The sequence below is a fragment of the Oreochromis niloticus genome, unplaced genomic scaffold (assembly GCF_001858045.2).
Source record: "Oreochromis niloticus isolate F11D_XX unplaced genomic scaffold, O_niloticus_UMD_NMBU tig00003313_pilon, whole genome shotgun sequence".
NCBI classification, from domain to species: domain Eukaryota; kingdom Metazoa; phylum Chordata; class Actinopteri; order Cichliformes; family Cichlidae; genus Oreochromis; species Oreochromis niloticus.
This window is the reverse complement of record NW_020327837.1, coordinates 25,477-50,644: the sequence shown is the minus strand read 5'-3', so window position 1 is coordinate 50,644 and position 25,168 is coordinate 25,477. Positions and strand designations below refer to the sequence as shown.

The following is a 25,168-nucleotide window of genomic DNA, read 5'->3' as shown; positions in this document are numbered from 1 at the left end:
AGCAATATCAAGAAGTTCACCAAGTGTCCGGAGCAGATTTCGTGCTGTCCGAATAACGTCCATGAAAGTCTGCACTGGGTTGGACCACACTGCCCACAATGCTCAGGGTGGTCGCATTCCTGTAGCCAATCAGTGGTCCACGCAGTGTACAATTTAAGGACGCTGTGGCGTCCGAGCCGTGAATGGTCGCACGCGCAGGTGCTGCTTTCACGGACCTCGGGAGAACAGACTGCCAGGCGTCATATTGAAAAAACCTTTTCCCCTGAATATGGGTGTAGAACATGGCTGCATTCAGTCTTTTAAACACAGGGAGTTGATTGCATTCAGCCACAATAACATATTGTACAGTTCAACTTTGTAGGGGGATTGCATGAGTGAGATTCTCACAAAGGGCAGACCAAACTGTCTGATCATGAGGCGTTTGCATACAAATAGTCAATCCAGTACAGTAGAATGTCACAGTTCATATATACAATGTATGATTGGCATAAAGTGTTCTAAAGGTCCATTGTCCCGGATTAGAGCAGTTAGTGCAACCTGAAATTTACATAGGGGTTGAGGAACAGTCATGACAACAGCAAAGAACAGGCATGTAATGCATAAAATCCATACCGTCTTACATACTTGACCTTATGACCCCTGAACTTTATACAGGTTGTAGGGTTGATACCATAGTGTGTGTTGTTTGTGTTGTTCTATAGAGCATCACAGTGAGGGGTCCCAGAGAAACCCAAGCGGGCAGTCAGGCGGCACGGGCCGGTTAGGGGAAATCAAGTTTGGAGCACGGTCCCCAAAGGGGCCGGGCTCCAATGCACAGACCATACCTGCTTCCGCCTCAGGTCTCCCGAGACCCCCAGCGAAGCTCCAGGCGGGGTCCCATGGATGGGGTTGGAGAAGCGAGGGGTAAGGGGAGGAGGGGTGAAGAGGAGAGGGGGGAGGGGTTAAGGTTAGGGCCCATCCCAGGGGTGGGGGTATGCCCCGTCCTCATCTCCAACTAGGTGTCCGCGTGGTTAGGTTTAGGGCCGGAGTTGAGTTTTGTCTAGGGGTCACTGAGGTTAAGTTTAGGGTCAGTTTGAGGGTGGGATGCTCCCAGGAAATTGTGGAAAGGGAGTGAGACACACAGTAATAATGGCAGCAATGACAATTGAAAACATTAGAATAATAACTATATACATTCTGTGGGATCAATATCTCCTGAATCCCTTTTCGTTGAGTCCGTTTGGATAAACTGTATCCAGTTTAGCTATCCAAACTCTCTCAGTTCTCCTCCTCTGCTGCGTTGTCCACCTCGAGTTCACTTGGATAACTGTCGCTGTGACAGAGCTCCAACCATGTATTAAAAAGTGTTTCACCAGGTAGGTGTGAGTGTTCTTTTTCTGTGTAATATTGTACCTGTGTTGAGTGAATCGAGTCAGCAGTGTGTTACCCGTTTCCCCCACATACTGGATTCCACATCTCTTACATGTAATCAAATATATACAATTTTTGGACCTCGGGGTCCCTTTGCACAAAGACAGAAAAACAGAGCCATTAGAATGGCTGCGCACCAACCTACGATGCTGGAAAAATTGCCCCTGATCTCTGCGTCTAGGCACAGAGAGAGGCGAAATTTGGGCTCTAATGAGGAGATCACCTAGGTTCTTATGTCTCCTGAAAGCAGCAATTACCTTGTGATTGTGAAGTGTCTGTACATTCTGAGCTAGGCTCTGGAAATTGTTTTTGATAGCCCTGACCAATTTGCAGGTGAAAGGAGCATACGTGATGACCACTGGAAGCAGAGGGGAAACGTCAATTGGTTTTGTCTGGAGAAAGGAATTAAAGCAGCTCCTTAGGAAAGACCAACAGTACCCCATCTCCCAGTGTTGTAACATTGCCTCTGAGGTTCCATATGACCAGTGAATGTCATCCTCTTCTGTAGTGAAAATGTCTGAGGTGAGGGCTGGAATGTGATCCTTTAGTCCGATTGTCCCGAGCCGTTCTCCGTTCGAATCGTCGGTCCCGTCCGGTCCGACTCCCTTGTCGGGCTGCATAGCGGTCTGTCGCCGGCCGTTCTCTCATCCGGCTCCGCTGTGGTGCGTGGAAAAAGTCTGGCTCGCCGCTGCGGTGATCCTGTCCCACGGCCGCCGCATAGGTCCTCCGACCTTCTCGAGATGGATAGCTGCTGCGTCGAAGTGGTCGGCGTACGTCCTCCTCAGCTCTCCAGCCGCGGTCTCCTCTCCAGCCCTCCTGTCGGGCTGCATAGCGGCCCGGTGCCGGCTGGTCCCTCCCCCGGTTCCGCTGTGGTGCGTGGAAAAGGCCTGGCTCACCGCTGCGGTGTTCCTCTCTCACGACCGCCGCATAGGTCCTCCGACCTTCTCGAGATGGATAGCTGCTGCGCCGAGGTGGTCGGCGTGCGTCCTCCTCAGCTCTCCAGCCGCGGTCTCCTCTCCAGCTCTCCTGGCGGGCTGCATAGCGGTCTGTTGCCGGCTGATTTCTCCCCCGGTTCCGCTGTGGTGCGTGGAAAAAGTCTGACTCACCGCTGCGGTGATCCTCTCTCCTGGCCGCCGTGTAGGTCCTCCGACCTTCTCGAGATGGATAGCTGCTTCGGCGAGGTGGTCTGCGTGCGATCTCCTCAGCTCCCCAGTCGCGGTCCCCTCTCCGGCCCCTGCGCCGCCGAACGAGGGTCCACTCTCCATCCGTAGCATATGTGGGCATGATTATGCCTCCACTAATACCTTTAGCTCTCTCCACTGGTCCCACTCGACCGTGTGGGTGATGCTAGGCAGCTCTATGCTAGCGGACAACTCGTACTACTGGTTTTGATCGCTGAGCGATTTATTGTTGCTCAAAGTTAATAAATCAATAAAAAGACATGAACTATATACATATAATACAAGCCAAAGTCGCGACGTTTCGGTTCTGACCGAACCTTCTTCAGGCTGGCTTGTGAGAAAAGCAATATCAAGAAGTTCACCAAGTGTCCGGAGCAGATTTCGTGCTGTCCGAATAACGTCCATGAAAGTCTGCACTGGGTTGGACCACACTGCCCACAATGCTCAGGGTGGTCGCATTCCTGTAGCCAATCAGTGGTCCACGCAGTGTACAATTTAAAGGACGCTGTGGCGTCCGAGCCGTGAATGGTCGCACGCGCAGGTGCTGCTTTCACGGACCTCGGGAGAACAGACTGCCAGGCGTCATATTGAAAAAAACCTTTTCCCCTGAATATGGGTGTAGAACATGGCTGCATTCAGTCTTTTAAACACAGGGAGTTGATTGCATTCAGCCACAATAACATATTGTACAGTTCAACTTTGTAGGGGGATTGCATGAGTGAGATTCTCACAAAGGGCAGACCAAACTGTCTGATCATGAGGCGTTTGCATACAAATAGTCAATCCAGTACAGTAGAATGTCACAGTTCATATATACAATGTATGATTGGCATAAAGTGTTCTAAAGGTCCATTGTCCCGGATTAGAGCAGTTAGTGCAACCTGAAATTTACATAGGGGTTGAGGAACAGTCATGACAACAGCAAAGAACAGGCATGTAATGCATAAAATCCATACCGTCTTACATACTTGACCTTATGACCCCTGAACTTTATACAGGTTGTAGGGTTGATACCATAGTGTGTGTTGTTTGTGTTGTTCTATAGAGCATCACAGTGAGGGGTCCCAGAGAAACCCAAGCGGGCAGTCAGGCGGCACGGGCCGGTTAGGGAAATCAAGTTTGGGAGCACGGTCCCCAAAGGGGGCCGGGCTCCAATGCACAGACCATACCTGCTTCCGCCTCAGGTCTCCCGAGACCCCAGCGAAGCTCCAGGCGGGGTCCCATGGATGGGGTTGGAGAAGCGAGGGGTAAGGGGAGGAGGGGTGAAGAGGAGAGGGGGGAGGGGTTAAGGTTAGGGCCCATCCAGGGGTGGGGGTATGCCCCGTCCTCATCTCCAACTAGGTGTCCGCGTGGTTAGGTTTAGGGCCGGAGTTGAGTTTTGTCTAGGGGTCACTGAGGTTAGGGGGTTAGGGTTAGGGGTTAGGGTTAGGGGGTTAGGGTTAGGGGTAGGGTTAGGGGAAATCGAGTTTGGGAGCACGGTCCCCTGAAGGGGGGCCGGGCTCCGGTGCACAGACCATACCTGCGCCCATCTCAGGTCTCCAGAGACCCCCAGCGAAGCTCCAGGCGGGGTCCCATGGATGGGGTTGAAGAAGTGAGGGGTGAGGGGAGGAGGGGTAAAGAGGAGAGGGGGAGGTTAAGGTTAGGGCCCATCACAGGGGTGGGGGTATGCCCAGTCCTCCTCTCCCACTAGGTGTCCGAGTGGTTAAGGTTAGGTCCGGAATTGGATTTTGTGTTCAGAAAGCAGAGTGGTTAAGGTTAGGGCCGGAGTCCAGTTTATTACAGGGGTCACTGAGGTTAGGGTTAGGGTCAGCTTCAGGGGCAGGATGTCCCCCAGTGAGTCATGAAAGGAGCTGAGATACCCAGTGCAAGTGACAATAATAACAATAATAATGATGACAATTAAGAGCAATGAAACATTAACTATATACAAACCGTGGGATCAATTTCTCCTGAAACCCTTTTCATTCAGGCCCTTTGGATAAACTGTATCCAGTTTGGCCATCCACATCCTCTCAGCTCTCCTCCTCTGCTGCGTTGTCCATCTCGAGTTAACCTGGATGGCCGTCACTGATACAGAGACCCATCCATGTAATAAAAAGTGTCTAACGAGGTGGGTGTGAGTGTTCTTTTTCTGTGTAATGTTGTACCTGTGTTGAGTGAATCTAGTCAGCAGCGTGTTTCCTGTTTCTCCCACATACTGCATTCCACACCTCTTACATGTAATCAGATATACACAATTTTTGGACCTCGGGGTTCCTTTGCACAATGACAGAAAAACATCACCATTGAATGGCTGCGCACCAACCTGCGATGCTGGAAAATTGCCCCTGATCTCTGCGCCTAGGCACAGAGGGAGGCGAGATTTGGGCTCTGATGAGGAGATCACCTAGATTCTTATGTCTCCTGAAGGCAGCAATTACCCTGTGGTTGTGAAGTGTCTGTACATTCTGAGCCAGACTCTGGAAATTGTTCTTAATAGCCCTGACTAGTTTGCAGGTGCAAGGAGCATATGTAATGACCACTGGAAGCAGAGGGGAAACATCAATTGGTTTTGTATGCAGAAAGGACTTAAAGCACCTCCTTAGGAAGGACCAACAGTACCCCCTAGTGGAGAGAGCAGAGAACAGGGTCTTAACAGCCGCTCCAAAATCAGACTTTTGTGTACAAATTTTGTGGAACCTTAACAGTTGGGATTTGACTATTCCCGCAAATGTGTGTTTAGGATGAAAGCTGGTTTTAAATAGCAGGGCATGAGTGTCCGTGGGTTTGAAAAAGACCTTTATATCCAATTTACGGTCATTAATGAAATTTGGGCCCTTGAAGGTGGTCGTGTCCAGAAAATCAATAGAGGTCTTACTAATGGTCGACTTAAGCTTAATAGAGGCATTGTGGTCATTTAAGGTCTTAAGAAACATCTCAAAATCCTGCTCAGAATGTGGCCAGACACCCCATATGTCATCCAGGAAGCGATAATAATACAGAGGCTTCTTGGTGCATTTATCTAACGCAGCAGTCTCCCACTCTGCCATGAAGATATTTGCATATGCTGGGGCAAACTTTTTCCCCATGGCTGTCCCCTTGATTTGTAAATAGAAGTCACCATTGAATTCAAAGTCGTTCCTTGTGAGATTTATTTCTAAAAGTTGTAGTAATTCTTTTTCTGGCCTTTTCTTATCCGGGTATCTTTGAAAGACTCTCTTAATGGAGTCAATGCCTTCACCAATGTCAATGTTTGTGTAAAGGCTGTCAATATCTATGGAAAACAGAAAAGAATCAATGGGGACTTCTATTTGCTTCACTTTATCCACAAAATCATATGTATCTTTAATATAGCTCGCATGTTTTGTGGATAAAGGAGTCAGGAAATAATCCAAGTACTCAGCTGTATAGTAAGTCTCACTATCACAGTCTGAGACGATTGGTCGTCCTGGGGGCACCTGAAAGGGGACACTCCATTTTGCCGGATCCTTGTGGATCTTAGGCAGCATATAAAGAGCCTTCCCCTTGGTTCAGCGGAGCCCAGCAAATAGTTCTTTTGTTTTAGGTTTATAAATTTCTTTTGGTGTAAGTTGTTAATGATTTTTTCCACCATTGGAATTGTTTCGTGGTAAATGGGTTTTTTTAATTTTAAATAATATGTTTTGTCGTTTAATTGTCTGTAGCCTTCCTCCAAATACTGGTCCCTGTCCAAAATTACAACTGCGCTTCCTTTGTCTGCCGGTTTTATAATAATTTGCTTGTTTTGTTTTAATTCTGTTAGAGCTTTTGTCTCTTCTACTGTCAAATTGGGTTTAACTCTGTCTACATGAAAGTGGTTTTGAAAATATTCATTATCTGTTTTGATCAAAGTAAGAATTTGGGGTGGGAGCTGAGCATTGGGCGGGGACCAGTATGATTTTGGAGTGAAGGGCTGAGATTGAGTCTCCTCTTTATCCCCATAAAAGGCAGCCAATTTGATCCTCCTATGGTACTGCTGAATGTCATATTTGCATTGTAATTGTAAATTTTTGTTGTAGCCCTTTGTGGGGATAAAAGTCAGGCCTCTATTCAGTAGGCTCCGCTGAGCAGTGGAAGGATGGAATTTTTTAGACAAGTTCATAACACCATCAACAACATGTAAATCACTTGACCCCTCCCGATGTGTCAGGCTTATGGGGACTCCCCATTTACATACATCTCCCAGTGTTGTAACATTGCCTCTGAGGTTCCATATGACCAGTGAATGTCATCCTCCTCTGTAGTGAAAATGTCTGAGGTGAGGGCTGGAATGTGATCCTTTAGTCCTGTAATGAAAGTGTTCAAGTACATCAAAGTGTCCTTTTCCACCTGAGGAAGAGCAGAAGAAAAGTTAATCTCAGGCACATAAATGTTAGCCTCAGGGAACTTCTGCCGGGCTACTTTCAGGGCCCTTTTCAGTTCCACCACTGGCATATTCTTGTCTCTCTGGGACCTGTTATTAATGCCAAAAGACAGGATTAGTTTTGTCACCGGTGTAGCAATAGTGGCTTTCTCCAGGAGGTACTCTGCATGCCACCATTTGGCTCCCGGGAAGCCATCGATCTGCAAACTGTCAGCTGCAAAGGGGGGCAGTCTGCTAACATTAGAATCGCCGACGACGAGCCAGGGCTCTTTCACATGCAGGTGCCAGTCTCTCAATTTCCTGTGTGTGTTGGGATGTCTGGTCGGCGTCCGCACCTGCTGTCCCGGTGAGGCTGGTGAAGGAGGAAGAGATGATGAAGAAGATGATTCTTCCTCTGCTGCTTGAAGCTGAAGCCGGGTTTGCACACAGGAAGTGAGTCTGTCTAAGCCGCTGCGAGATGGTCCCGGGTGAGACACTGGTTGCGGTTTAGCCACTGTTAAAGTGTTAACCCGCTTTGTCTTTTTGGGGGTGACTTCCCCCTGTGTGAGGTCCAGTCCCTCAGTGTCCATCATTTCACCAGATTGTGGTGGTTGGGTGGAGGGAGAGCATGGCCGTTCCTGGGATGGCGTCTCTGGGATCGAGGCGGCGAATCTCAACACCCTCTGCTCCTTCGGTGTGGCCAGATTGGGCTCTGCTGGTTGTGAAGATTCTGGAGGGGAGGAAGGTGTCAGATCCCTCTCTTGCTCCTGCTCCATCTCAGAAGAAGGTGACCAGTCTCCAGCGACGTGGTCCGTCATCGTTGCCGTCGTTGTTTTGGATGTTGTGCGGGGTGCAGGTGGGCCCTGTATCTCATTAAAGAGTTCAATGGTGTCCTGCTGTATCCCTCTCACACCCCCTTGTGGCTGTCGTGTAGGTGCCCTGGTGGTGTTTACCTCCTCTGTTGAAGTGGCAGTCCCCAGGTCCCCCAGTTTGGCCACGATCTCAGCTCTGGCCTGTTCCAGAGAGTCAGGTTGGAGGCGGCGGCCCAGGTTCCTCTTGGCCCAGGATGTTGCTATCTCGAACGGGCCCTCCCAGTCCTGTTTAGAACACTCAGAGAGAGCCTTTAATTCCTCCTCTACGCTCTGAGTGTAATGTTGCCGGAGGATCACCATGGTTGTACGGGCCCAGTTTTTAGCGTTCTCCTCAATCTTATTTTGTGTGTGTTTGGTAGGGACGGCCGGTTTAATAACAGTCTTTAAATTGTGTGCTATTTTGTTTAAAGAAGGAGGATAAGTGTCACTAGTCACATTTTTCAAATGATGTACTGTCTTAATAAGTCTGTGAATAATGCGGACCTTTTTAGAAAAGTCCGGATCATCTGAAATTATTTTGTTAACAGGAGGTCCAGCTCGCTCAGCGCGAGTGCGTCTCACATACCGATTGTCCCGAGCCGTTCTCCGTTCGAATCGTCGGTCCCGTCCGGTCCGACTTCCTTGCCGGGCTGCATAGCGGTCTGTCGCCGGCTGTTCTCCCCTCCGGCTCCGCTGTGGTGCGTGGAAAAAGTCCGGCTCGTCGCTGCGGTGATCCTCTCCCACGGCCGCCGCATAGGTCCTCCGACCTTCTCGAGATGGGTAGCTGCTGCGTCGAGGTGGTCGGCGTACGTCCTCCTCAGCTCTCCAGCCGCGGTCTCCTCTCCAGCTCTCCTGGCGGGCTGCATAGCGGTCCGGTGCCGGACGGTCCCTCCCCGGTTCCGCTGTGGTGCGTGGAAAAAGCCTGGCTGACCGTTGCGGTGTTCCTCTCTCACGACCGCCGCATAGGTCCTCCGACCTTCTCGAGATGGATGGCTGCTGCGCCGAGGTGGTCGGCGTGCGTCCTCGTCAGCTCCCCAGCCGCGATCTCCTCTCCAGCTCTCCTGGCGGGCTGCATAGCGGTCTGCTGCCGGCTGGTTTCTCCCCCGATTCCGCTGTGGTGCGTGGAAAAAGTCTGACTCACCGCTGCGGTGATCATCTCTCCTGATCGCCGTGTAGGTCCTCCGACCCTCTCGAGATGGATAGCTGCTTCGGCGAGGTGGTCTGCGTGCGATCTCCTCAGCTCTCCAGTCGCGGTCCCCTCTCCGGCCCCTGCGTCGCCGAACGAGGGTCCACTCTCCATCCGTAGCATATGTGGGCATGGTTATGCGTCCACTAATACCTTTAGCTCTCTCCACTGGTCCCACTCGACCGTGTGGGTGATGCTAGGCGGCTCTATGCTAACGGATAACTCGTATACTGATTTTGATCACTGAGCGGTTTATTGTTGCTCAAAGTTGATAAATCAATACAAAAATGAACTATATACATATAATACAAGCCAAAGTCGCGACGTTTCGGTTCTAACCGAACCTTCTTCAGGCTGGCTTGTGACAAAAGCAATAGTAACGATTTCACCAAGTGTCCGGAGCAGATTTCGTGCTGTCCGAATGGCGTCCATGAAAGTCTGCACAGGGTTGGACCACACTGCCCACAATGCTCAGGGTGGTCGCGTGCCTGTAACCAATCAGTGGTCCACGCAGTGTACAATTTAAAGGACGCTGTGGCATCAGGGCCGTAAACGGTCGCACGCGCAGGTGCTGCGTTCACGGACCTCGGGAGAACAGACTGTCAAGCGTCATATTGAAGAAAGTCTTTGCACTCAGTCTTTTAAACACAGAGGGTTGACTGCATTCAGCCACCCTAAAATATTGCACAGTTCAACTCTGTGGGGAGATTTTCTCACAAAGAGCAGTCCAAACTGTCTGATCATGAGGCGTTTGCCTACCAATAGTCCATCCAGTACAGTAGAATGTAACAGTTCATATATACAGTGTATAGTGTACAGTGCATAAAGTGTTTTAACGGTCCATCGTCCCAAATTAGAGGGGTTAGTGCAACCTGAAATTTACATAGGGGTTGAGGAACAGTCATAACAACAGCAGAGAACAGGCATGTAATGCATAAAATCCATACCGTCTTACATCATTGACCTCATGACCCCTGAACTTTATGCAGGTTACAGAGTTGCTATAATAGTGTGTGTTGTTTGTGTTGTCCTATAGAACATCACCATGAGGGGTCCCAGAGAACCCAAGCGGGCGGTCAGGCGGCACGGGCCGGTTAGGGGAAATCGAGTTTGGGAGCACGGTCCCCTGAAGGGGGGCCGGGCTCCGGTGCACAGACCATACCTGCGCCCATCTCAGGTCTCCAGAGACCCCAGCGAAGCTCCAGGCGGGGTCCCATGGATGGGGTTGAAGAAGTGAGGGGTGAGGGGAGGAGGGGTAAAGAGGAGAGGGGGGAGGTTAAGGTTAGGGCCCATCACAGGGGTGGGGGTATGCCCAGTCCTCCTCTCCCACTAGGTGTCCGAGTGGTTAAGGTTAGGTCCGGAATTGGATTTGTGTTCAGAAAGCAGAGTGGTTAAGGTTAGGGCCGGAGTCCAGTTTATTACAGGGGTCACTGAGGTTAGGGTTAGGGTCAGCTTCAGGGGCAGGATGTCCCCCAGTGAGTCATGAAAGGAGCTGAGATACCCAGTGCAAGTGACAATAATAACAATAATAATGATGACAATTAAGAGCAATGAAACATTAACTATATACAAACCGTGGGATCAATTTCTCCTGAAACCCTTTTCATTCAGGCCCTTTGGATAAACTGTATCCAGTTTGGCCATCCACATCCTCTCAGCTCTCCTCCTCTGCTGCGTTGTCCATCTCGAGTTAACCTGGATGGCCGTCACTGATACAGAGACCCATCCATGTAATAAAAGTGTCTAACGAGGTGGGTGTGAGTGTTCTTTTTCTGTGTAATGTTGTACCTGTGTTGAGTGAATCTAGTCAGCAGCGTGTTTCCTGTTTCTCCCACATACTGCATTCCACACCTCTTACATGTAATCAGATATACACAATTTTTGGACCTCGGGGTTCCTTTGCACAATGACAGAAAAACATCACCATTGGAATGGCTGCGCACCAACCTGCGATGCTGGAAAAATTGCCCCTGATCTCTGCGCCTAGGCACAGAGGGAGGCGAGATTTGGGCTCTGATGAGGAGATCACCTAGATTCTTATGTCTCCTGAAGGCAGCAATTACCCTGTGGTTGTGAAGTGTCTGTACATTCTGAGCCAGACTCTGGAAATTGTTCTTAATAGCCCTGACTAGTTTGCAGGTGCAAGGAGCATATGTAATGACCACTGGAAGCAGAGGGGAAACATCAATTGGTTTTGTATGCAGAAAGGACTTAAAGCACCTCCTTAGGAAGGACCAACAGTACCCCCTAGTGGAGAGAGCAGAGAACAGGGTCTTAACAGCCGCTCCAAAATCAGACTTTTGTGTACAAATTTTGTGGAACCTTAACAGTTGGGATTTGACTATTCCCGCAAATGTGTGTTTAGGATGAAAGCTGGTTTTAAATAGCAGGGCATGAGTGTCCGTGGGTTTGAAAAAGACCTTTATATCCAATTTACGGTCATTAATGAAATTTGGGCCCTTGAAGGTGGTCGTGTCCAGAAAATCAATAGAGGTCTTACTAATGGTCGACTTAAGCTTAATAGAGGCATTGTGGTCATTTAAGGTCTTAAGAAACATCTCAAATCCTGCTCAGAATGTGGCCAGACACCCCATATGTCATCCAGGAAGCGATAATAATACAGAGGCTTCTTGGTGCATTTATCTAACGCAGCAGTCTCCCACTCTGCCATGAAGATATTTGCATATGCTGGGGCAAACTTTTTCCCCATGGCTGTCCCCTTGATTTGTAAATAGAAGTCACCATTGAATTCAAAGTCGTTCCTTGTGAGATTTATTTCTAAAAGTTGTAGTAATTCTTTTTCTGGCCTTTTCTTATCCGGGTATCTTTGAAAGACTCTCTTAATGGAGTCAATGCCTTCACCAATGTCAATGTTTGTGTAAAGGCTGTCAATATCTATGGAAAACAGAAAAGAATCAATGGGGACTTCTATTTGCTTCACTTTATCCACAAAATCATATGTATCTTTAATATAGCTCGCATGTTTTGTGGATAAAGGAGTCAGGAAATAATCCAAGTACTCAGCTGTATAGTAAGTCTCACTATCACAGTCTGAGACGATTGGTCGTCCTGGGGGCACCTGAAAGGGGACACTCCATTTTGCCGGATCCTTGTGGATCTTAGGCAGCATATAAAAGAGCCTTCCCCTTGGTTCAGCGGAGCCCAGCAAATAGTTCTTTTGTTTTAGGTTTATAAATTTCTTTTGGTGTAAGTTGTTAATGATTTTTTCCACCATTGGAATTGTTTCGTGGTAAATGGGTTTTTTAATTTTAAATAATATGTTTTGTCGTTTAATTGTCTGTAGCCTTCCTCCAAATACTGGTCCCTGTCCAAAATTACAACTGCGCTTCCTTTGTCTGCCGGTTTTATAATAATTTGCTTGTTTTGTTTTAATTCTGTTAGAGCTTTTGTCTCTTCTACTGTCAAATTGGGTTTAACTCTGTCTACATGAAAGTGGTTTTGAAAATATTCATTATCTGTTTTGATCAAAGTAAGAATTTGGGGTGGGAGCTGAGCATTGGGCGGGGACCAGTATGATTTTGGAGTGAAGGGCTGAGATTGAGTCTCCTCTTTATCCCCATAAAAGGCAGCCAATTTGATCCTCCTATGGTACTGCTGAATGTCATATTTGCATTGTAATTGTAAATTTTTGTTGTAGCCCTTTGTGGGGATAAAAGTCAGGCCTCTATTCAGTAGGCTCCGCTGAGCAGTGGAAGGATGGAATTTTTTAGACAAGTTCATAACACCATCAACAACATGTAAATCACTTGACCCCTCCCGATGTGTCAGGCTTATGGGGACTCCCCATTTACATACATCTCCCAGTGTTGTAACATTGCCTCTGAGGTTCCATATGACCAGTGAATGTCATCCTCCTCTGTAGTGAAAATGTCTGAGGTGAGGGCTGGAATGTGATCCTTTAGTCCTGTAATGAAAGTGTTCAAGTACATCAAAGTGTCCTTTTCCACCTGAGGAAGAGCAGAAGAAAAGTTAATCTCAGGCACATAAATGTTAGCCTCAGGGAACTTCTGCCGGGCTACTTTCAGGGCCCTTTTCAGTTCCACCACTGGCATATTCTTGTCTCTCTGGGACCTGTTATTAATGCCAAAAGACAGGATTAGTTTTGTCACCGGTGTAGCAATAGTGGCTTTCTCCAGGAGGTACTCTGCATGCCACCATTTGGCTCCCGGGAAGCCATCGATCTGCAAACTGTCAGCTGCAAAGGGGGGCAGTCTGCTAACATTAGAATCGCCGACGACGAGCCAGGGCTCTTTCACATGCAGGTGCCAGTCTCTCAATTTCCTGTGTGTGTTGGGATGTCTGGTCGGCGTCCGCACCTGCTGTCCCGGTGAGGCTGGTGAAGGAGGAAGAGATGATGAAGAAGATGATTCTTCCTCTGCTGCTTGAAGCTGAAGCCGGGTTTGCACACAGGAAGTGAGTCTGTCTAAGCCGCTGCGAGATGGTCCCGGGTGAGACACTGGTTGCGGTTTAGCCACTGTTAAAGTGTTAACCCGCTTTGTCTTTTTGGGGGTGACTTCCCCCTGTGTGAGGTCCAGTCCCTCAGTGTCCATCATTTCACCAGATTGTGGTGGTTGGGTGGAGGGAGAGCATGGCCGTTCCTGGGATGGCGTCTCTGGGATCGAGGCGGCGAATCTCAACACCCTCTGCTCCTTCGGTGTGGCCAGATTGGGCTCTGCTGGTTGTGAAGATTCTGGAGGGGAGGAAGGTGTCAGATCCCTCTCTTGCTCCTGCTCCATCTCAGAAGAAGGTGACCAGTCTCCAGCGACGTGGTCCGTCATCGTTGCCGTCGTTGTTTTGGATGTTGTGCGGGGTGCAGGTGGGCCCTGTATCTCATTAAAGAGTTCAATGGTGTCCTGCTGTATCCCTCTCACACCCCCTTGTGGCTGTCGTGTAGGTGCCCTGGTGGTGTTTACCTCCTCTGTTGAAGTGGCAGTCCCCAGGTCCCCCAGTTTGGCCACGATCTCAGCTCTGGCCTGTTCCAGAGAGTCAGGTTGGAGGCGGCGGCCCAGGTTCCTCTTGGCCCAGGATGTTGCTATCTCGAACGGGCCCTCCCAGTCCTGTTTAGAACACTCAGAGAGAGCCTTTAATTCCTCCTCTACGCTCTGAGTGTAATGTTGCCGGAGGATCACCATGGTTGTACGGGCCCAGTTTTTAGCGTTCTCCTCAATCTTATTTTGTGTGTGTTTGGTAGGGACGGCCGGTTTAATAACAGTCTTTAAATTGTGTGCTATTTTGTTTAAAGAAGGAGGATAAGTGTCACTAGTCACATTTTTCAAATGATGTACTGTCTTAATAAGTCTGTGAATAATGCGGACCTTTTTAGAAAAGTCCGGATCATCTGAAATTATTTTGTTAACAGGAGGTCCAGCTCGCTCAGCGCGAGTGCGTCTCACATACCGATTGTCCCGAGCCGTTCTCCGTTCGAATCGTCGGTCCCGTCCGGTCCGACTTCCTTGCCGGGCTGCATAGCGGTCTGTCGCCGGCTGTTCTCCCCTCCGGCTCCGCTGTGGTGCGTGGAAAAAGTCCGGCTCGTCGCTGCGGTGATCCTCTCCCACGGCCGCCGCATAGGTCCTCCGACCTTCTCGAGATGGGTAGCTGCTGCGTCGAGGTGGTCGGCGTACGTCCTCCTCAGCTCTCCAGCCGCGGTCTCCTCTCCAGCTCTCCTGGCGGGCTGCATAGCGGTCCGGTGCCGGACGGTCCCTCCCCCGGTTCCGCTGTGGTGCGTGGAAAAAGCCTGGCTGACCGTTGCGGTGTTCCTCTCTCACGACCGCCGCATAGGTCCTCCGACCTTCTCGAGATGGATGGCTGCTGCGCCGAGGTGGTCGGCGTGCGTCCTCGTCAGCTCCCAGCCGCGATCTCCTCTCCAGCTCTCCTGGCGGGCTGCATAGCGGTCTGCTGCCGGCTGGTTTCTCCCCCGATTCCGCTGTGGTGCGTGGAAAAAGTCTGACTCACCGCTGCGGTGATCATCTCTCCTGATCGCCGTGTAGGTCCTCCGACCCTCTCGAGATGGATAGCTGCTTCGGCGAGGTGGTCTGCGTGCGATCTCCTCAGCTCTCCAGTCGCGGTCCCCTCTCCGGCCCCTGCGTCGCCGAACGAGGGTCCACTCTCCATCCGTAGCATATGTGGGCATGGTTATGCGTCCACTAATACCTTTAGCTCTCTCCACTGGTCCCACTCGACCGTGTGGGTGATGCTAGGCGGCTCTATGCTAACGGATAACTCGTATACTGATTTTGATCACTGAGCGGTTTATTGTTGCTCAAAGTTGATAAATCAATACAAAAATGAACTATATACATATAATACAAGCCAAAGTCGCGACGTTTCGGTTCTAACCGAACCTTCTTCAGGCTGGCTTGTGACAAAAGCAATAGTAACGATTTCACCAAGTGTCCGGAGCAGATTTCGTGCTGTCCGAATGGCGTCCATGAAAGTCTGCACAGGGTTGGACCACACTGCCCACAATGCTCAGGGTGGTCGCGTGCCTGTAACCAATCAGTGGTCCACGCAGTGTACAATTTAAAGGACGCTGTGGCATCAGGGCCGTAAACGGTCGCACGCGCAGGTGCTGCGTTCACGGACCTCGGGAGAACAGACTGTCAAGCGTCATATTGAAGAAAGTCTTTGCACTCAGTCTTTTAAACACAGAGGGTTGACTGCATTCAGCCACCCTAAAATATTGCACAGTTCAACTCTGTGGGGAGATTTTCTCACAAAGAGCAGTCCAAACTGTCTGATCATGAGGCGTTTGCCTACCAATAGTCCATCCAGTACAGTAGAATGTAACAGTTCATATATACAGTGTATAGTGTACAGTGCATAAAGTGTTTTAACGGTCCATCGTCCCAAATTAGAGGGGTTAGTGCAACCTGAAATTTACATAGGGGTTGAGGAACAGTCATAACAACAGCAGAGAACAGGCATGTAATGCATAAAATCCATACCGTCTTACATCATTGACCTCATGACCCCTGAACTTTATGCAGGTTACAGAGTTGCTATAATAGTGTGTGTTGTTTGTGTTGTCCTATAGAACATCACCATGAGGGGTCCCAGAGAACCCAAGCGGGCGGTCAGGCGGCACGGGCCGGTTAGGGGAAATCGAGTTTGGGAGCACGGTCCCCTGAAGGGGGCCGGGCTCCGGTGCACAGACCATACCTGCGCCCATCTCAGGTCTCCAGAGACCCCCAGCGAAGCTCCAGGCGGGGTCCCATGGATGGGGTTGAAGAAGTGAGGGTGAGGGAGGAGGGGTAAAGAGGAGAGGGGGAGGTTAAGGTTAGGGCCCATCACAGGGGTGGGGGTATGCCCAGTCCTCCTCTCCCACTAGGTGTCCGAGTGGTTAAGGTTAGGTCCGGAATTGGATTTTGTGTTCAGAAAGCAGAGTGGTTAAGGTTAGGGCCGGAGTCCAGTTTATTACAGGGGTCACTGAGGTTAGGGTTAGGGTCAGCTTCAGGGGCAGGATGTCCCCCAGTGAGTCATGAAAGGAGCTGAGATACCCAGTGCAAGTGACAATAATAACAATAATAATGATGACAATTAAGAGCAATGAAACATTAACTATATACAAACCGTGGGATCAATTTCTCCTGAAACCCTTTTCATTCAGGCCCTTTGGATAAACTGTATCCAGTTTGGCCATCCACATCCTCTCAGCTCTCCTCCTCTGCTGCGTTGTCCATCTCGAGTTAACCTGGATGGCCGTCACTGATACAGAGACCCATCCATGTAATAAAAAGTGTCTAACGAGGTGGGTGTGAGTGTTCTTTTTCTGTGTAATGTTGTACCTGTGTTGAGTGAATCTAGTCAGCAGCGTGTTTCCTGTTTCTCCCACATACTGCATTCCACACCTCTTACATGTAATCAGATATACACAATTTTTGGACCTCGGGGTTCCTTTGCACAATGACAGAAAAACATCACCATTGGAATGGCTGCGCACCAACCTGCGATGCTGGAAAAATTGCCCCTGATCTCTGCGCCTAGGCACAGAGGGAGGCGAGATTTGGGCTCTGATGAGGAGATCACCTAGATTCTTATGTCTCCTGAAGGCAGCAATTACCCTGTGGTTGTGAAGTGTCTGTACATTCTGAGCCAGACTCTGGAAATTGTTCTTAATAGCCCTGACTAGTTTGCAGGTGCAAGGAGCATATGTAATGACCACTGGAAGCAGAGGGGAAACATCAATTGGTTTTGTATGCAGAAAGGACTTAAAGCACCTCCTTAGGAAGGACCAACAGTACCCCTAGTGGAGAGAGCAGAGAACAGGGTCTTAACAGCCGCTCCAAAATCAGACTTTTGTGTACAAATTTTGTGGAACCTTAACAGTTGGGATTTGACTATTCCCGCAAATGTGTGTTTAGGATGAAAGCTGGTTTTAAATAGCAGGGCATGAGTGTCCGTGGGTTTGAAAAAGACCTTTATATCCAATTTACGGTCATTAATGAAATTTGGGCCCTTGAAGGTGGTCGTGTCCAGAAAATCAATAGAGGTCTTACTAATGGTCGACTTAAGCTTAATAGAGGCATTGTGGTCATTTAAGGTCTTAAGAAACATCTCAAAATCCTGCTCAGAATGTGGCCAGACACCCCATATGTCATCCAGGAAGCGATAATAATACAGAGGCTTCTTGGTGCATTTATCTAACGCAGCAGTCTCCCACTCTGCCATGAAGATATTTGCATATGCTGGGGCAAACTTTTTCCCCATGGCTGTCCCCTTGATTTGTAAATAGAAGTCACCATTGAATTCAAAGTCGTTCCTTGTGAGATTTATTTCTAAAAGTTGTAGTAATTCTTTTTCTGGCCTTTTCTTATCCGGGTATCTTTGAAAGACTCTCTTAATGGAGTCAATGCCTTCACCAATGTCAATGTTTGTGTAAAGGCTGTCAATATCTATGGAAAACAGAAAAGAATCAATGGGGACTTCTATTTGCTTCACTTTATCCACAAAATCATATGTATCTTTAATATAGCTCGCATGTTTTGTGGATAAAGGAGTCAGGAAATAATCCAAGTACTCAGCTGTATAGTAAGTCTCACTATCACAGTCTGAGACGATTGGTCGTCCTGGGGGCACCTGAAAGGGGACACTCCATTTTGCCGGATCCTTGTGGATCTTAGGCAGCATATAAAAGAGCCTTCCCCTTGGTTCAGCGGAGCCCAGCAAATAGTTCTTTTGTTTTAGGTTTATAAATTTCTTTTGGTGTAAGTTGTTAATGATTTTTTCCACCATTGGAATTGTTTCGTGGTAAATGGGTTTTTTTAATTTTAAATAATATGTTTTGTCGTTTAATTGTCTGTAGCCTTCCTCCAAATACTGGTCCCTGTCCAAAATTACAACTGCGCTTCCTTTGTCTGCCGGTTTTATAATAATTTGCTTGTTTTGTTTTAATTCTGTTAGAGCTTTTGTCTCTTCTACTGTCAAATTGGGTTTAACTCTGTCTACATGAAAGTGGTTTTGAAAATATTCATTATCTGTTTTGATCAAAGTAAGAATTTGGGGTGGGAGCTGAGCATTGGGCGGGGACCAGTATGATTTTGGAGTGAAGGGCTGAGATTGAGTCTCCTCTTTATCCCCATAAAAGGCAGCCAATTTGATCCTCCTATGGTACTGCTGAATGTCATATTTGCATTGTAATTGTAAATTTTTGTTGTAGCCCTTTGTGGGGATAAAAGTCAGGCCTCTATTCAGTAGGCTCCGCTGAGCAGTGGAAGGATGGAATTTTTTAGACAAGTTCATAACACCATCAACAACATGTAAATCACTTGACCCCTCCCGATGTGTCAGGCTTATGGGGACTCCCCATTTACATACATCTCCCAGTGTTGTAACATTGCCTCTGAGGTTCCATATGACCAGTGAATGTCATCCTCCTCTGTAGTGAAAATGTCTGAGGTGAGGGCTGGAATGTGATCCTTTAGTCCTGTAATGAAAGTGTTCAAGTACATCAAAGTGTCCTTTTCCACCTGAGGAAGAGCAGAAGAAAAGTTAATCTCAGGCACATAAATGTTAGCCTCAGGGAACTTCTGCCGGGCTACTTTCAGGGCCCTTTTCAGTTCCACCACTGGCATATTCTTGTCTCTCTGGGACCTGTTATTAATGCCAAAAGACAGGATTAGTTTTGTCACCGGTGTAGCAATAGTGGCTTTCTCCAGGAGGTACTCTGCATGCCACCATTTGGCTCCCGGGAAGCCATCGATCTGCAAACTGTCAGCTGCAAAGGGGGGCAGTCTGCTAACATTAGAATCGCCGACGACGAGCCAGGGCTCTTTCACATGCAGGTGCCAGTCTCTCAATTTCCTGTGTGTGTTGGGATGTCTGGTCGGCGTCCGCACCTGCTGTCCCGGTGAGGCTGGTGAAGGAGGAAGAGATGATGAAGAAGATGATTCTTCCTCTGCTGCTTGAAGCTGAAGCCGGGTTTGCACACAGGAAGTGAGTCTGTCTAAGCCGCTGCGAGATGGTCCCGGGTGAGACACTGGTTGCGGTTTAGCCACTGTTAAAGTGTTAACCCGCTTTGTCTTTTTGGGGGTGACTTCCCCCTGTGTGAGGTCCAGTCCCTCAGTGTCCATCATTTCACCAGATTGTGGTGGTTGGGTGGAGGGAGAGCATGGCCGTTCCTGGGATGGCGTCTCTGGGATCGAGGCGGCGAATCTCAACACCCTCTGCTCCTTCGGTGTGGCCAGATTGGGCTCTGCTGGTTGTGAAGATTCTGGAGGGGAGGAAGGTGTCAGATCCCTCTCTTGCTCCTGCTCCATCTCAGAAGAAGGTGACCAGTCTCCAGCGACGTGGTCCGTCATCGTTGCCGTCGTTGTTTTGGATGTTGTGCGGGGTGCAGGTGGGCCCTGTATCTCATTAAAGAGTTCAATGGTGTCCTGCTGTATCCCTCTCACACCCCTTGTGGCTGTCGTGTAGGTGCCCTGGTGGTGTTTACCTCCTCTGTTGAAGTGGCAGTCCCCAGGTCCCCCAGTTTGGCCACGATCTCAGCTCTGGCCTGTTCCAGAGAGTCAGGTTGGAGGCGGCGGCCCAGGTTCCTCTTGGCCCAGGATGTTGCTATCTCGAACGGGCCCTCCCAGTCCTGTTTAGAACACTCAGAGAGAGCCTTTAATTCCTCCTCTACGCTCTGAGTGTAATGTTGCCGGAGGATCACCATGGTTGTACGGGCCCAGTTTTTAGCGTTCTCCTCAATCTTATTTTGTGTGTGTTTGGTAGGGACGGCCGGTTTAATAACAGTCTTTAAATTGTGTGCTATTTTGTTTAAAGAAGGAGGATAAGTGTCACTAGTCACATTTTTCAAATGATGTACTGTCTTAATAAGTCTGTGAATAATGCGGACCTTTTTAGAAAAGTCCGGATCATCTGAAATTATTTTGTTAACAGGAGGTCCAGCTCGCTCAGCGCGAGTGCGTCTCACATACCGATTGTCCCGAGCCGTTCTCCGTTCGAATCGTCGGTCCCGTCCGGTCCGACTTCCTTGCCGGGCTGCATAGCGGTCTGTCGCCGGCTGTTCTCCCCTCCGGCTCCGCTGTGGTGCGTGGAAAAAGTCCGGCTCGTCGCTGCGGTGATCCTCTCCCACGGCCGCCGCATAGGTCCTCCGACCTTCTCGAGATGGGTAGCTGCTGCGTCGAGGTGGTCGGCGTACGTCCTCCTCAGCTCTCCAGCCGCGGTCTCCTCTCCAGCTCTCCTGGCGGGCTGCATAGCGGTCCGGTGCCGGACGGTCCCTCCCCCGGTTCCGCTGTGGTGCGTGGAAAAAGCCTGGCTGACCGTTGCGGTGTTCCTCTCTCACGACCGCCGCATAGGTCCTCCGACCTTCTCGAGATGGATGGCTGCTGCGCCGAGGTGGTCGGCGTGCGTCCTCGTCAGCTCCCCAGCCGCGATCTCCTCTCCAGCTCTCCTGGCGGGCTGCATAGCGGTCTGCTGCCGGCTGGTTTCTCCCCCGATTCCGCTGTGGTGCGTGGAAAAAGTCTGACTCACCGCTGCGGTGATCATCTCTCCTGATCGCCGTGTAGGTCCTCCGACCCTCTCGAGATGGATAGCTGCTTCGGCGAGGTGGTCTGCGTGCGATCTCCTCAGCTCTCCAGTCGCGGTCCCCTCTCCGGCCCCTGCGTCGCCGAACGAGGGTCCACTCTCCATCCGTAGCATATGTGGGCATGGTTATGCGTCCACTAATACCTTTAGCTCTCTCCACTGGTCCCACTCGACCGTGTGGGTGATGCTAGGCGGCTCTATGCTAACGGATAACTCGTATACTGATTTTGATCACTGAGCGGTTTATTGTTGCTCAAAGTTGATAAATCAATACAAAAATGAACTATATACATATAATACAAGCCAAAGTCGCGACGTTTCGGTTCTAACCGAACCTTCTTCAGGCTGGCTTGTGACAAAAGCAATAGTAACGATTTCACCAAGTGTCCGGAGCAGATTTCGTGCTGTCCGAATGGCGTCCATGAAAGTCTGCACAGGGTTGGACCACACTGCCCACAATGCTCAGGGTGGTCGCGTGCCTGTAACCAATCAGTGGTCCACGCAGTGTACAATTTAAAGGACGCTGTGGCATCAGGGCCGTAAACGGTCGCACGCGCAGGTGCTGCGTTCACGGACCTCGGGAGAACAGACTGTCAAGCGTCATATTGAAGAAAGTCTTTGCACTCAGTCTTTTAAACACAGAGGGTTGACTGCATTCAGCCACCCTAAAATATTGCACAGTTCAACTCTGTGGGGAGATTTTCTCACAAAGAGCAGTCCAAACTGTCTGATCATGAGGCGTTTGCCTACCAATAGTCCATCCAGTACAGTAGAATGTAACAGTTCATATATACAGTGTATAGTGTACAGTGCATAAAGTGTTTTAACGGTCCATCGTCCCAAATTAGAGGGTTAGTGCAACCTGAAATTTACATAGGGGTTGAGGAACAGTCATAACAACAGCAGAGAACAGGCATGTAATGCATAAAATCCATACCGTCTTACATCATTGACCTCATGACCCTGAACTTTATGCAGGTTACAGAGTTGCTATAATAGTGTGTGTTGTTTGTGTTGTCCTATAGAACATCACCATGAGGGGTCCCAGAGAACCCAAGCGGGCGGTCAGGCGGCACGGGCCGGTTAGGGAAATCGAGTTTGGGAGCACGGTCCCCTGAAGGGGGGCCGGGCTCCGGTGCACAGACCATACCTGCGCCCATCTCAGGTCTCCAGAGACCCCCAGCGAAGCTCCAGGCGGGGTCCCATGGATGGGGTTGAAGAAGTGAGGGGTGAGGGGAGGAGGGGTAAAGAGGAGAGGGGGGAGGTTAAGGTTAGGGCCCATCACAGGGGTGGGGGTATGCCCAGTCCTCCTCTCCCACTAGGTGTCCGAGTGGTTAAGGTTAGGTCCGGAATTGGATTTTGTGTTCAGAAAGCAGAGTGGTTAAGGTTAGGGCCGGAGTCCAGTTTATTACAGGGGTCACTGAGGTTAGGGTTAGGGTCAGCTTCAGGGGCAGGATGTCCCCCAGTGAGTCATGAAAGGAGCTGAGATACCCAGTGCAAGTGACAATAATAACAATAATAATGATGACAATTAAGAGCAATGAAACATTAACTATATACAAACCGTGGGATCAATTTCTCCTGAAACCCTTTTCATTCAGGCCCTTTGGATAAACTGTATCCAGTTTGGCCATCCACATCCTCTCAGCTCTCCTCCTCTGCTGCGTTGTCCATCTCGAGTTAACCTGGATGGCCGTCACTGATACAGAGACCCATCCATGTAATAAAAGTGTCTAACGAGGTGGGTGTGAGTGTTCTTTTTCTGTGTAATGTTGTACCTGTGTTGAGTGAATCTAGTCAGCAGCGTGTTTCCTGTTTCTCCCACATACTGCATTCCACACCTCTTACATGTAATCAGATATACACAATTTTTGGACCTCGGGGTTCCTTTGCACAATGACAGAAAAACATCACCATTGGAATGGCTGCGCACCAACCTGCGATGCTGGAAAAATTGCCCCTGATCTCTGCGCCTAGGCACAGAGGGAGGCGAGATTTGGGCTCTGATGAGGAGATCACCTAGATTCTTATGTCTCCTGAAGGCAGCAATTACCCTGTGGTTGTGAAGTGTCTGTACATTCTGAGCCAGACTCTGGAAATTGTTCTTAATAGCCCTGACTAGTTTGCAGGTGCAAGGAGCATATGTAATGACCACTGGAAGCAGAGGGGAAACATCAATTGGTTTTGTATGCAGAAAGGACTTAAAGCACCTCCTTAGGAAGGACCAACAGTACCCCCTAGTGGAGAGAGCAGAGAACAGGGTCTTAACAGCCGCTCCAAAATCAGACTTTTGTGTACAAATTTTGTGGAACCTTAACAGTTGGGATTTGACTATTCCCGCAAATGTGTGTTTAGGATGAAAGCTGGTTTTAAATAGCAGGGCATGAGTGTCCGTGGGTTTGAAAAAGACCTTTATATCCAATTTACGGTCATTAATGAAATTTGGGCCCTTGAAGGTGGTCGTGTCCAGAAAATCAATAGAGGTCTTACTAATGGTCGACTTAAGCTTAATAGAGGCATTGTGGTCATTTAAGGTCTTAAGAAACATCTCAAAATCCTGCTCAGAATGTGGCCAGACACCCCATATGTCATCCAGGAAGCGATAATAATACAGAGGCTTCTTGGTGCATTTATCTAACGCAGCAGTCTCCCACTCTGCCATGAAGATATTTGCATATGCTGGGGCAAACTTTTTCCCCATGGCTGTCCCCTTGATTTGTAAATAGAAGTCACCATTGAATTCAAAGTCGTTCCTTGTGAGATTTATTTCTAAAAGTTGTAGTAATTCTTTTTCTGGCCTTTTCTTATCCGGGTATCTTTGAAAGACTCTCTTAATGGAGTCAATGCCTTCACCAATGTCAATGTTTGTGTAAAGGCTGTCAATATCTATGGAAAACAGAAAAGAATCAATGGGGACTTCTATTTGCTTCACTTTATCCACAAAATCATATGTATCTTTAATATAGCTCGCATGTTTTGTGGATAAAGGAGTCAGGAAATAATCCAAGTACTCAGCTGTATAGTAAGTCTCACTATCACAGTCTGAGACGATTGGTCGTCCTGGGGGCACCTGAAAGGGGACACTCCATTTTGCCGGATCCTTGTGGATCTTAGGCAGCATATAAAAGAGCCTTCCCCTTGGTTCAGCGGAGCCCAGCAAATAGTTCTTTTGTTTTAGGTTTATAAATTTCTTTTGGTGTAAGTTGTTAATGATTTTTTCCACCATTGGAATTGTTTCGTGGTAAATGGGTTTTTTTAATTTTAAATAATATGTTTTGTCGTTTAATTGTCTGTAGCCTTCCTCCAAATACTGGTCCCTGTCCAAAATTACAACTGCGCTTCCTTTGTCTGCCGGTTTTATAATAATTTGCTTGTTTTGTTTTAATTCTGTTAGAGCTTTTGTCTCTTCTACTGTCAAATTGGGTTTAACTCTGTCTACATGAAAGTGGTTTTGAAAATATTCATTATCTGTTTTGATCAAAGTAAGAATTTGGGGTGGGAGCTGAGCATTGGGCGGGGACCAGTATGATTTTGGAGTGAAGGGCTGAGATTGAGTCTCCTCTTTATCCCCATAAAAGGCAGCCAATTTGATCCTCCTATGGTACTGCTGAATGTCATATTTGCATTGTAATTGTAAATTTTTGTTGTAGCCCTTTGTGGGGATAAAAGTCAGGCCTCTATTCAGTAGGCTCCGCTGAGCAGTGGAAGGATGGAATTTTTAGACAAGTTCATAACACCATCAACAACATGTAAATCACTTGACCCCTCCCGATGTGTCAGGCTTATGGGACTCCCCATTTACATACATCTCCCAGTGTTGTAACATTGCCTCTGAGGTTCCATATGACCAGTGAATGTCATCCTCCTCTGTAGTGAAAATGTCTGAGGTGAGGGCTGGAATGTGATCCTTTAGTCCTGTAATGAAAGTGTTCAAGTACATCAAAGTGTCCTTTTCCACCTGAGGAAGAGCAGAAGAAAAGTTAATCTCAGGCACATAAATGTTAGCCTCAGGGAACTTCTGCCGGGCTACTTTCAGGGCCCTTTTCAGTTCCACCACTGGCATATTCTTGTCTCTCTGGGACCTGTTATTAATGCCAAAAGACAGGATTAGTTTTGTCACCGGTGTAGCAATAGTGGCTTTCTCCAGGAGGTACTC

General features: G+C 48.7%; 4 protein-coding genes across 7 annotated transcripts; all 4 read right to left on the bottom strand.

The window, feature by feature from the left end:
* Positions 1-4,311: 4,311 nt before the first annotated feature.
* LOC109200627 (proteoglycan 4-like) lies at positions 4,312-10,148 on the bottom strand. 4 transcript variants are annotated; one of them, XR_002060786.2, is made up of 3 exons: positions 6,766-8,504; positions 4,739-4,847; positions 4,312-4,658 (listed from the first exon to the last, which is right to left on the bottom strand). XR_002060786.2 is itself a non-coding variant. In XM_019356203.2 (3 exons), exons 1-3 carry the CDS (start codon positions 9,098-9,100, stop codon positions 4,805-4,807), a joined length of 885 nt encoding a protein of 294 aa, XP_019211748.1. In that variant the 5' UTR covers positions 9,101-10,148; the 3' UTR covers positions 4,312-4,804. The 4 variants fall into 4 exon arrangements, 3 of the variants coding, with proteins under 3 accessions (XP_019211748.1, XP_019211747.1, XP_019211746.1); XM_019356203.2 differs by having other exon boundaries at positions 4,312-4,847; positions 6,766-6,874; positions 8,368-10,148; XM_019356202.2 differs by having other exon boundaries at positions 4,312-4,847; positions 6,766-7,793; positions 7,884-8,504.
* Positions 10,149-12,231: 2,083 nt separating this feature from the next.
* Positions 12,232-15,118, bottom strand: LOC109200623 (uncharacterized). The gene is made up of 3 exons (XM_025904684.1): positions 14,986-15,118; positions 13,902-14,911; positions 12,232-13,811 (listed from the first exon to the last, which is right to left on the bottom strand). Exons 1-3 carry the CDS (start codon positions 15,116-15,118, stop codon positions 12,759-12,761), a joined length of 2,196 nt encoding a protein of 731 aa, XP_025760469.1. The 3' UTR covers positions 12,232-12,758.
* Positions 15,119-17,273: 2,155 nt separating this feature from the next.
* LOC109200626 (uncharacterized) lies at positions 17,274-21,858 on the bottom strand. The gene is made up of 2 exons (XM_025904682.1): positions 19,919-21,858; positions 17,274-19,829 (listed from the first exon to the last, which is right to left on the bottom strand). The coding sequence occupies exons 1-2, from the start codon at positions 21,134-21,136 to the stop codon at positions 18,777-18,779; spliced, it is 2,271 nt and encodes a 756-aa protein (XP_025760467.1). The 5' UTR covers positions 21,137-21,858; the 3' UTR covers positions 17,274-18,776.
* A 246-nt stretch (positions 21,859-22,104) lies between these two features.
* LOC112845123 (uncharacterized) lies at positions 22,105-24,713 on the bottom strand. Its single transcript, XM_025904683.1, has 2 exons — positions 22,791-24,713; positions 22,105-22,711 (listed from the first exon to the last, which is right to left on the bottom strand). The coding sequence occupies exons 1-2, from the start codon at positions 24,236-24,238 to the stop codon at positions 22,693-22,695; spliced, it is 1,467 nt and encodes a 488-aa protein (XP_025760468.1). The 5' UTR covers positions 24,239-24,713; the 3' UTR covers positions 22,105-22,692.
* Between the last annotated feature and the right edge of the window lie 455 nt (positions 24,714-25,168).